Below are 12,903 nucleotides of genomic sequence, written 5' to 3' on the forward strand. Positions count from 1 at the left end.
TCTAATCTAGGTTTTAGGTCCCGTTTGGTTCACGGGAATAGGATCTGGAATCGGAATCGGAATGGGCTATTCCAATTCCAACTACTGGAATGGTATTTCCCCATTTGAGGAAATGGTCATTCCCTGCTCCTTGGGAATGAAATCCCATTACTGCTGGTTTTAATTTTCATTCACATTCCTGTCTGAACCAAACAAATTATGGGAATGGACCATTTCGATTCTAATTCCAACTTTGAACCAAACGGACCCTTAGTTTTGGATGATCTTTCAAGAAAAGAAATAAAAAAAAGGAAATATATGGATTAAAGGGTTTAAGATATGAGGATTAATTTATTTTTATTTATTTTAAAAATAGTATATAGTGGGGTGGTGGCGCAGTTGGCTAGCGCGCAGGTCTCATAGCTTTAGAGTCATCCTGAGGTCGAGAGTTCGAGCCTCTCTCACCCCAAGTTTTTTGTGTTTTCATGAAATGTATTTTTTTTTACCATTTTTTTGTGCTTTTATGCTATTTGAAAAATTGAACCTTGTATAGTTTTTTGGTTGAAAACTTGAAATATATAGTTTCGTGTTTTTTTATACTTTTAGAATAGATAAAACGTAAAAAAAAAGTCTAATCTGAATTAGCAGGTCAAATGGGTGGGTTAGGGTGATCGGGGTTAGAGTGATTCACATAATCCACTTGGACCCACGAAACATGGTGGCAAAAGGGTTAGTATAGGTCAAATGGGTGTGATTTGGTACTCAACCCACACCCTATCCACCCATTTACCACCACATGCTGGGCGAGGCAATAAAGGGTCGGGCTAGGGTCATATTAGGATTTTGATTCTTTAATCGGAATTGGGGTCGGGTCGGGTTTGCTTTATGGTTATTCACCCCGCTGGATCATGATATCCCTTCATGTATATAGTGTTCTTGTAACTTTATTTCTAACTCCGTTAGCCTTTAGCACTGAAGTTTGGGATTTTTCTTTTGGATTTCACTTGAGGATTACAGAACGGGGGTAGACCATCCCCAACCCAAGTGGCTTACCAACTAGCTAGTTGGTACCTTGCAAAGTTTGGGATTTTTTTACAAGTTGGTTTTGATTTTCCTTTTTTTTTTTATTTTTCCATTAGAAAAAGTGACACGTTGGAAGCAGCACTAAAACAGCAAACCTTGCAGCATCTGAATCTCAGTATAAGATCTTTGACGATAGTTCCTTGGCTTCTCAATCTTGATGGATGTCTTTTCCTTGAAAAATAGAGGAAGTAGGGAAGAAAGAACTGGTGTCTTCTGATTTGGAGGTTTTCCTACTAAAGTGGAAGATTTCAGTGCTCAGGGGATGAGATTGCAGAAACAGAGTTCTCTTTCTGATTTCTGAACAAAGCAAGAGATTGCAGGAAAAGACGAGTGAGAGCATCCCTAATAATACGATTGGTGAGCCAGTTATTCCCACAAGAAAGGTCATGGAAAGCCTGGAGATGTTTAGTTCATTTGCAATATCTCCGATTGAGCAAGTTCAGAAGGTTAGGCAGTCAAAAGGTAATCAGGAATTCTTGTACAATTACTTGAGAAAAATCCTGTGAAGGAACCTTTTGGGAATTCCAGCAAGGCAGATTTTGATGTTGGTTCATTGATGAAGATGGTAGACAACCATGGCTTTGGTAGTTCTCTAAAGCACAATGTTACCGAGTTGGGTTTGTCAGATGAAGGAAAAATCCTATGAAGGAACCTTAATGGTGTATGTGTCTGGGTTTCTAAGGGTTCCTGGGAATCGAGAAGGTCATTTGGTTCTACACCAGTCTCTTCCCCTGCTGCAAAGTCTAGAGATCTAATTGTTGAGGTAGGGGGTAGATTTCCTGGAATCGATGAACTATTGGCTTTTGGTGTAGTAGTGCTTTTGAGAGGTTCAGAAACAAAGGAGGTAGCATGAGGTTGCAATCAGAGTCTGCAATGACTGGTTCATGTAGTGTCTCTTATTTGCTTTTGCATTCTAAACATAACTGACTAACTGAGAATGAAAAATTGCGTCCAACTTTGTACCAGTCTCTTCCGTAGATTCTGATAGATCTATGCAAGTAAGAGGGGATTTTCCATCAGAGAACAAAGTGAAAGTTCTAACAGCCTCATTTCTCTCAGTCAACACTTCTTTCTTGGCGATGGGTTCACCTTAAACGATGCAGAAATGGTCGGAGCCATGGAATTCTTTGATCCCTCTTAAACCGATAGCGACCTTGCCCTCACCGGCTTAAAGTTATGATCTTCTTCATTCTCTTTTTGCTCGTAGGAAACTCAGGGAGACGTTAGTCCTTCCCTGCAACTCGAATTCCTTCTCGTGAAGTCAGAGTTACATTTATCAAAGATGAATTAGGAAAAAAAAAATCAATATCCATGATGAGAGAGGCAATAATCCACCATTCTTCTTCTTAGACGATGAGAGAAGTAGCGGCCTGTACTCCGACTGCTCTTCTTCTCAGACGATGGGAACAGTCTTCATGAGCATCCGATTGTTCTTCTTGTCAGACGAAGGGGAAGCAGCGGCCAATGGAGAAAGAAAGTAGCGGCTAATGCTTGGGTTTTGGGTTGAAGATTGACGGGGTAATTTTGATATATAGCAAAATGGACCGAATATAATGAAGGGTAAATGGTAAAGTAACGCTGTCTGTTGGTCAAATTACCGTTATCTCAATGACATGGTGAGTTTTGAACGTTTCGAAAAGTTGTGATGAATTTAAGAGAATTCAGAAAAAGTGATGGTGGATTTTAGACAATTTCCCTAGATTTTAAGATTTCAAAATGTGTTAAAAATATAATTAAAAGATTGCGGGCCAGTATCAAATTGAATCCGATTTGATTGGGGTGGATCGAAGCAAACATTGGAGGATTGGGTTAGAATGAGTTGAGGCAAACCCGTATCGTATCCAACTGACCCATTGATCAGTATTTCAAAAGTTCAGACCTTAAAGTTTCAACTTTCAACCCTAATACAAGGTTGTGATACCAGTGTTATTTTTTAATAATTAGGCAAGATAATACATTATATCAAAATGGTTTAACAACTATTAAACTTTCAACCCTTTGTAAGCACAACCTTGGGCTTCGAAAGTTTATTTTTTTTGAACCCAAAAGTTTTGGCTTTCGACATTATGCGTTATAGAATTGTCCTGTTAGTGTTTACAATGGATAATTCCAAAAAATTTTTGGCTGTCTAGCTTTGAGGGCTTTCGATGCCATCACGGCTCGTCACTGCATATTTGCATAACACATTGGTTCAGTCACTGATATAAACCAACTTTGCTTTCTTTTCTTCATCTGATTCGAGCAGAAACCTTTCATCCTCATCGCAGCTTCAATCAATGTCGTTTCTGTCGAAGTTTCGCCTCTTGTCTTTAACCACCAGTTTAATTCGTTGATTTGTTGGTTTTTTATTATTTACAATTTATATTATAAAAATATATAATAAAACACTATATATATATATATATATTATATTTTAAATAATGAATAATACATTATATATTATAAATATATATTTATATATAATACATATTTATTAATTTATAATATATAGAAAAATTTTAAAAATGATTTTTTATTTCAAATTATTTATAGAAATAAAATACTAACCATAATAATTAGTTTAGTAATTAAAATCTATGAATTTGTATAGGATATGTATCTTATAAATTTTAACAAATTTGATATACTTTAAGTTAATATTATATTTTTGTGAATTATTAATTGGTATTTTAATTTTCATTTGAGAATTTAATATTTAGTTGTTTTTTGTTAATGTTAAAAAATTAAAATAATAAAAAAATAACTGATATAATAATTAAAATATAATATGCACATGTGTTTAGTGTCTTGGACTCTTGATTAATGCATTATAAATAAAATTATATGATATTTAGGCATTCCGATATGTTAATTGTAATATATTTTTTCATGTACATTATTAAAATATACATTTTTATATATTTATATACTATTTATGACTATTTTGGTCTTAAATTTAGTATTATTATTATATTTGTAAAATTTGCATGTATTTTTCTAATCATCTATTTTTATTTTTTTTATTTATATTCATTCATTTCCAAAATGTATTCGAATCCAAACTCTTGGATACAATGTCCGTGGCTCTTTCTCGTATTAAGTCTGCTTTAATGAATTAATCCCATTTTAGTAGAAAAAATTGAATCTTTGAATTATATGGGATTTTGATATGTTTGAATCTGATGTCCGAATCCAATCCGATCCGTTGGCTTCCGTAACTGGGCGCCAGGCCCACGACGAGATATTTCGACGATGAATAGCCTATTGCTGTCTACGAGGCTCTCTTATGCGACACGTTAATTCATACACTCAAGATTTGTCTTCCATACTCTCATTGTTGCTTGAGTAACGTGGTATGTGGACAGCTCAGGCTACAGACATAGACAGACAAATATCCCTCTCGCGCCGAGGGGTACAAATGTACAATACAAATATTCCGATTCTGGAGGCTGGATACTTACTCTCAAGCAATAAGGGTATATCTGTCCTTTCAAGCTTCATTCCAAATCCGCGACCCTCGTAGCTACGACGCTAACTCGGAAAAGCATCCGCTATATAAGATGGAGAATAGAATAGTCATCCCTGCCAACGTATTAGAATTTAGGGTTGAGTCGAGACGGAGAGAGAAAATAAATCTATCCATCTTTCCATCTGAGCCTCTTGGATTTGGATTGGGGTTTCTGTCTGATTGCTGAAGGAGGAAAAGGGCGACTTAGGGTTTGGGTTTGGCTTGCCAATAGTCCATAGAGAACAACAGCAGTTGGGAAGATGCCGAAGAACAAGGGAAAGGGAGGTAAGAACCGCAAGAGAGGGAAGAACGAGGCGGACGACGAGAAGAGAGAGCTTGTCTTCAAAGAGGATGGCCAGGAGTACGCTCAGGTTCTTCGGATGCTCGGGAACGGCCGTTGCGAGGCCATGTGCATCGACGGCACCAAGCGACTCTGTCACATACGAGGAAAGATGCACAAGAAGGTCTGGATCGCTGCCGGCGATATTATATTGGTCGGTTTGAGGGATTACCAGGACGACAAAGCCGATGTCATCCTCAAGTACATGCCCGACGAGGCCAGGCTCTTGAAGGCCTACGGCGAGTTGCCTGAGAATACCAGGCTTAATGAAGGCATCGCTGCCGGTCTCGATGAGGAAGATGAGGGAGCCGCCGATGATTACATCGAGTTTGAGGACGAGGATATCGATAAGATCTAGTCCCTCCCACCGGAAGTCGCACGAGGGTTTGAGATTTTTTTCTGGGTTTCTCTGCATCTATAATCTATTGCCCTTTTTCAATTTCTTCTGTTTTATTTTCTTTTAATCTTCCTTTTGCTACGAAATATGTAGTTGTAATTTGAGCAAAAAATCTATATACTGTGGATTTTATATGGTTTGTGGATTAGGGCTCCTTGGTTTTTTGCATGCTTAATGTATGAATACGACACTCTTAATTTTATTTTATTTTTTATTGCCATCTTTTGGCTTCCAATTGAATGAATTTTTTTAATTAAATCTTCCCTGTTCCCCTCTCAATTCCCCCTCCATCGTGTACTTGCTCGATCGGTGCATAAACAAGTATATTCTCTGCTTCATAGATAAACCAATTTTCTGTGGTTCTGTATGATGAACCCTAAGGTCAGTTTTGGAAGAGTGCAAATAGAAATATATTCAGTGCTAAACCTTGCATGCACTCTTCCCAAACTGAGCCCAGGTTGCAAATTTTAAAATTGTAGCTTGGGTTAGGCTCTGGTTGCAACGATGATAATGAGATGGTAATAATCTTCAGTCATGCTTTTCCGGCTTTGAGTGATTTTGGACTGTCTGCAGACTAGAACACAGAACGATGTCTCTAACATGACTCAACTCCTAGATTAGTAGGAGCTGTTACTCTGTTCAGATACATCCGGCACCAGTGATTGTTGTTTTAGAACATGTATGGAAGAGCAAGTTGATTGGATAAAGTACAAGAATGGATTGAGATTTGATGACCAACTATAGAAGTTGCCTTTGAATGATAGATTGTTAATTGGATACTCTAATCTCAAAAGCCATACATTGCGTCTAGCTTTTACCATAACAGTTGAAGCTTTGCAGTTTAATGTAGAAGTTTCTGTATTAGGAATTTGATGTAATAGTGACTTACCAATCAAAAAAGGAAAAGAAAAATCATCTTGTAGCAATCAGTTGATAAGTTTTTCCTTTTATGATCTTAGCTCTAGAAATTTGACTCATCTTCTGCACTTGGAGGAAGGCCATAGAGAGGGGTGGGGGAAGCTGTTTGTCTTGTACTTGTACCCTTGACCCTTGTTTTTGGGTGGGGTGGGATTGGGTTGGGGGTAGGAGGAATTCTTTGGTGGTTATCTGTGACCATGATTGTTCATCAATTCTGGCCTCCCTTTCTGCTATCATGTCCAAGGCATGCATAGGGCATGGTTTTCAATTTCTTCTAGCACTGCTTTAATATTTCTCTTGGTCTAGATCACCCTGGATTGTATTTGTAATGACATTTCAGTGGTTCTATGACTTCTATCTGATTAAAAATGCAGCTTGAGATGGCAGTTGTTTTGGGAACTTAGGTGGTATAGGGAATGCAGCTTGAGATGGCAGTTGTTTTGGGAACTTAGGTGGTATAGGGAATGCAGCTTGAGATGGCTGTTGTTTTGGGAACGCAGGTGGTATATGGGGAGCTTTCAGGAATGAGGAAGGGCTTATTCTTGCCTTATTCTCAGGCCCTATTGCGGATGGTGACTCTCTTAGTTCTGCAAGGATTGCAGCCCTCAAAGGTGTTCAAAGAGCAAGGGAATTGAATAGAGTTACAACATCAGAAGGTGACTCGGAGGTGGTGGTGAGATGGCCAAAGACAACTCTAGTATGTGGACCAATAAGTGGCTGACAAGGGACATTGAGGTGAAATATAATTGGGTTAAGACAGTTTACTTCCCCTTTTATTGTAATTAACAATTTTTTTTATTAAGGCTCAGTTTGGAAGGAGTATAAATACAAATACATACAAAATACAAAGTTTTGCATTTTACATATTTGTAAAGGAAAGTTCCCGATTAATACCCCGTACTTTGGGTCTAATGTCATTTTGGTCCCTGAATTTTAAAACACGACAATTCAGTATTCGAACTTTTAAAATATGCCAATTTAGTACCTGTTGTTATTCCTTAACCAGTTTGAATGTCATCTAACTAAAACTTTTTTGATAAAAAAAAATTAGATGATATTTGAAGGGCATTTCTATCTTTTTCAAATGTCATTTAACGGTTGGTTAAGAGACTAGTTAACAATAGATATTGGATTACACATTTTACAAAAGGGGCACTAGGCACAAAATACCATGAATTATGTATTGAAACTTGGCTACTTGTTAACATCAGCTTCTTTGTGAATTGTGAACCAGAACTGATAAACCACCGGTCAATCCGAGTATGCACGAATTAAAAAAAAAAATACTGATATGAATCATATGATAATGTCATGATTGATACCTTTCTTTATAAAACAGGTAATCAAGTTTGGGGATCAACCATTCTGGATTGACTCATGATCTTCCTGGTTGGATAAATCTGCATTTAACAAGGTGTAGATCCTGTTCGAAATAAATTTGACTGGTTTTCTGGATTGCTGGACAGACAATTAGAAGGATGGATTTTTGTGATCCTGATTGCTTGAATTAAAACAATGAAAATGAAATAATAATAATAAACAAAAAATAAAGACTTAAACTTTATTTCTCACGATAGGGGTTCGATTTCCAATCACAATGGATTTACTACCATCAAATACGAGTAGGGGGTCAGCAAGAAAAACTGGAAAACTGAATCGATCAAAAAAATCGACTGATACAATTTAATATTTTGTAAATAATATTTTTATTTTTTATAAATAATAAACATATTATTATTACTTATTAATGTAAATTAAATTATTAATTAATAATTTATAAAAGTATTTAAGATGCGCATCATTTGCAAGTTAAATATTAAAGTAATTATTTTGTTATTAATATTTTATCTGTATAATTTTATTGATATTAAGGAATCATCTTTTTATATAAATATGGACTTAATAAATTATTAATTATTTGTTATATTAATTTATAAAATACAATTCTGAATATTATTATTTGAAATAGTTAAAATTATTAAATATAAACATGTGTTTTTATTTGAAACTGTTATTAATATGTCGAGGAACGAATTTACAATCTGCATCTCCACTGTCTCAACATCCATCGCCAGTTCGCCACTACTGATTTGGAATTTGCTTCCATCGAATATCGAATGCCACCTTTCGACGAGTTCGGTTTCAGTCGAGACACGCTATATACGCGCACCGTTCGCGCACAACGAAGACGCGCCACGCGTTTTTGATTCGTGCGTTGGCTTAATACGTGCGAAATGAATTAACGGAATTTATCCTTTATGCCGTTAGCTTCTCTGCCTTCTCATTTTATTCCATCCTACTCGCTCGAGACTCATCGGACTCTGCCCTCACTAGTCACTCTCACTCTCTCCTTCTTCAACCGACGGCGTCCAACAGTCATCGCCGGCGACTGTTAACACCGGCAACCGAAGGAAAACCTCAAGTGTTATTGGACTCTGCCCTGATAGAAACTGGACTGTTATCACCGATGACTGATAAAAGACGGACTCTTCTTAACGGTAATCAGAGTTCAGATTCGCCTACCCATTCTGAACAAGCAAGAATGGAGGATTCTATTTACAAAGAAATGCAGATTGTAGAGTAGAAAACCTTGTATTTTGTATACTCTACATATTTATTTCTGTTTGTACTCTTTCCGCCAAAACCCCTTTCCTTGCCTTCGTGGCGTATATAGCATGCCTGGACTGAAGCCGAACTCCTTTCCTTCCTCCTCTTCTTCTCCCAAGAATCCCAACCATCTCTCCTCTTGTATATTTCTCTCTCTCTCTCATCTCTATTTCTCAACCAAAAATGTTGAACTCAGACGCCAGGCCCTACAAGCTGAAAAGCCCATCTCTTCCTCTGTTCTATCCACCAGCTCCACCAGCACCAAAGATGGCAACGGTGGTTCCAACTCTTCCACCGCAGCTACCACCGTTTGGGGCCTTTGGGCCTCTATTTTATCATCCATTTTACCCAGTTTCAGGCCATCAGTACCGACGACCGTGCAACTTTTACTACTGTCCTCCACCTCCACTGTTGCCACGACCGGCATTGCATTTTCCCACTTACGCAAGCTCCATCATTGCTGCAGAGAACCAGATTAAGAGCATAGAGGTGAAAAGTGGCGGTATTTCAAGAAGGTTTTTTCCAGTGAGATTTAAGGGGTCGTACAGACGGCCCTTCTGGTGGGGGTTTCCGAGAGAAGAGTAGCTGTAGGTGGATTTGGAGACCAAAGGCTGATAAGGCGGAAGAAAGCGGCCGTTCATGTTCAAAGCTGGAGACTGCAGATAATCTCCGTTCAACTCCTCCCACTCCCACGGCGGGATGCATGGATGCATTTTTTCTCTTGTAAAATATTTACGTTATCAAAGTCCCAGTTTTGGAATTTAAATGATCCTTGCTTGCAACAGACCTCGAATCCTGTTTGTATTTCTTCATTAATCTACACACACTTTGTCTCTGTTGCATTTGTTTTGTTTTTTCTTCTGAACTTGTTATCTGTACTTCATGTCAGTAGGGAGATGTTGCTGGGCACCTGGGCTTACTTGACAAGCGCAGTGCTGAGGAGAACGAGAAAGCCCAGTTGGGGTTGGACTCGTGTCTCTAAATACGACTTTGTGTACCTGCCCATGGATTTCTGGTAATCTTCTCATCTTCTTTTCTGTTTCTTCTGCTGTGTTTTTTCTGTAACAAGAAAAGAAAGAAAAACACCGTAACCCTTTGTTTCGGAGGTTGATATTTGTGGATTTTTCTTCTCTCTCCACTCCTCGGGCTTGGGAACAATCTGGGTTACGCTTTTGTGAAATTCACCAGTAGCATTGCAGCAGAAAGGTTCTACAAATCGTTCAATAATTACAAATGGAACAGGTTTGAATCGAAGAAGGTGTATGAAATTCGCCAAGCTAAGATATAGGTGAGCATCTTCTTTCTATCTTTTTCTTTACACATTAAGCACTTTCTTCATTTTTTTTTTTTATTTGGGTTTTCATTAGTTCTATATCACTTTCTTTCTTTCATGCATCCAGTTTTTGTTAATCTGGGTTTGTTTCAATTTCCTTCTGTTCCATCTGGTTCAGGGAAATGAAGCTCTTCTTGCGCGTTTCCGAGCATCCAACTTCGCTTGTGATACAGTCCATGGCTGCAGACGACATTCTCCAGATTGAAGGTTGAAACCGACTCCCCGAGCGACAGAGTGAGAAAACACAAGACAACGACGGCACCTCCACTTCTTCTTGTTTCCGGTGGCCATCTATTCTCTCATCGGACTCCTTTGTCCATAGAATCCTCCATTCTTGTTGGTTCAGGAAGGGTAGGCGAATCTGAATGATTACCGTTGACAGGAATCCGGCTTCTATCGGTCGCCGGTGATAGCAGTCCGGATTCTATCAGGGCAGAGTCCAAAATACCTGAGGGGGTGGCCGGTGATGGCTGTTAATCACCACCGGATGGAAAGGGAGAGAGTGAGAGTGACTGGCGACGGCAGAGTCCGGTGAATCTCGAGCAGCAGGTGGAATGGAACTAAATGAGAAGTTAACGAAATGAAGGATAGACTCCATTTAATTCATTTCGCATGTATTAAACCAACGCACGAATTAAAAGAGGTGTGGCGCGTCCTCATGATGCACGAACGGTTTGTGTATATAGCGAGCCTGGACTGAAGCCGAACTCCCCACCCCACCCCACCAACAATTCCTCTCCCAGTCCCCACCTTTCGACAGCACCCTAACTTCAATTCAATGAACCTCTCTCACCTTATAAACTCCTTTTCCACACCCAAGAGGCATTACTCCCAACTGAAGCATCCAGGGAATTTTGGGCATGCCAAGATATTTGTTTTTGTTCTTACAAACCACTCAGTCGAGACTTAACCCTTTCAAGTTTCAACCACATCCTTGTACACTATTTGTTCTTCCCAACAAAGAGAGGCATGCCGAGATATTTGTCATGCCCTCCCAATCGACCCACTCCTCAGGCTTCGAGCAATAACCTCGGGGGCCCAGAGCATCGTCCAAACTCTTGTAGGAGGATATCAACCACCACTCCCACTTCCTTTAATGAAGTAAATCAAATCATCTATCTGGACAACCCCATGCTTTTTATCCGACACCATGTAAATCACCATTCTCCACTGCTTTTTCTAACATTTGGTATAACAGAATCATACCCAAAGTAAACAGGTATGGGGATGGATAATCACTATCTGGACAACCCCTTGGCACAATCCACGACTTGGTGTAAATCTAAATCTTTTGGATTGTTCCCCATTCACACTAACAGTGAAAATGAAGTCGACATCATAATACACATTTTAGCGTCAAATCCCAAGCATTCCATAATATCTAAAAGGTAGCTCCATTCCATCTTGTTACACGACTTTGCCATATCCATTTCCAAGGCAAAAACACCATGCTTCCCCTTCTTCTGCTTCATATAGTGTACCACTTCTTGTCCAACAATAACATTGTCTATGATTTGTCTCCCCGGTATAAAGGCTGCTTGCCAGGGTGAGATTAACTTGTCAATCACTGTTCTGAGCATTTCAATAACATTTTATATAAATTCTGGGTGCTTCACTTTAGGTAGGAAAACGATATTAGTGAAATTAGTTTCTGATTCTAACTGGAGTGTCCCCAAAAAATAATGATTGAATAATTTGAACTACATCAGGACTAATTAAAGACTTGGATTTTTGAAAGAATAAAGCGGACATACTGATACTGTATGGGCCAGGTGCCTTCATGGGGCCTAATTGGAAGACAACTTCTCGCATTTCCCTTGGTGTAGGAGTTTGGGTTAAGAGATCATTGTCTGTTTCAGTGATTAGTGGTTGCACTAGATTCTGAATTGTGGGAGACAACACAGGATGTAAAGATGAGAAAATGGCTAAAAAGTAATCCCACAAACAGTCTTTATGTGCTCTACATCCTCCTCCTAACCTCCATCCTCCTTGAATCCATCTATAGTAAAACGTCGTCGATTCGCTAAAGTGGATGGATGAAAAAACTTCGTGTTACGATCACCTTCCCTCAACCGAGTCTCTAGACCGCTGCTTCCAAAACAACTTTTCATGAGCCAATATTTCATCAATTTGTGCCCCTAATTCTTCCTCTCTGCAGGTTAGCTTCATATGGAGTTGGTTGATGTAAGGCAGCTATCTCATTGCGGAGAAGGTTCTTCTATTCCAATTACTCAAGGTTGACCTCACCTTTTTAATTTTCCATCACACCGCTTCCCTGCTGACTCACCCGCCACGGCAATGGAGCCTCCCAACTACTATTGACCACATCCATTAATTCATCATAACTAGTCCACATTGCTTAGAATTTAAAACTTTTTTTTTCCGTGGTGCATGCTCATCCCACATTTAAAAGTAACAGGCAGTGATCGGGTGAAGTAACAATGAGATGCTTAAACCAAGCTAACACTTTTTGGTTTAAAGCTGATCAACAGATGCTTAAATCAAGCCAACTCAGAGGTTGACGGGTCATCGACCAGTTCAAGTGTTTTTTGATAAATAATGATTTAAAGCTGAAAAGAAACCCGCATCTTAACTGATGTTTAAAGCTGGTGTTTGGCATCGATGTCATTTCCTCAAGAGTTATTTTCTGAGAAAAGGGTACTGTATGGATGAAGTCTGTTGAACTGTTTTCCTGAAAAACTGTTTTTTTTTTTTTTTTATTTGGAATTGATGCTACCACATAGGCAAATAGAGGGCAC

At 38.7% G+C, this 12,903-nt stretch overlaps 1 protein-coding gene and 1 non-coding gene across 2 annotated transcripts; both read left to right on the forward strand.

The window, feature by feature from the left end:
- Positions 1 to 363: 363 nt before the first annotated feature.
- On the forward strand, positions 364 to 448 carry TRNAM-CAU (transfer RNA methionine (anticodon CAU)). Its single transcript is given in 2 exon segments — positions 364 to 401; positions 413 to 448. It is a non-coding gene; the product is annotated as a tRNA-Met (tRNA).
- A 4,136-nt stretch (positions 449 to 4,584) lies between these two features.
- Positions 4,585 to 5,506, forward strand: LOC148879714 (eukaryotic translation initiation factor 1A). Its single transcript, XM_088961362.1, has one exon. The coding sequence runs from the start codon at positions 4,810 to 4,812 to the stop codon at positions 5,245 to 5,247; it is 438 nt and encodes a 145-aa protein (XP_088817488.1). The 5' UTR covers positions 4,585 to 4,809; the 3' UTR covers positions 5,248 to 5,506.
- The last annotated feature ends 7,397 nt before the right edge of the window (positions 5,507 to 12,903 follow it).

The sequence above is a fragment of the Nelumbo lutea genome, chromosome 1 (genome assembly GCF_056320005.1).
Source record: "Nelumbo lutea isolate HS-2025 chromosome 1, American lotus-T2T, whole genome shotgun sequence".
Taxonomy (NCBI): Eukaryota; Viridiplantae; Streptophyta; class Magnoliopsida; order Proteales; family Nelumbonaceae; genus Nelumbo; species Nelumbo lutea.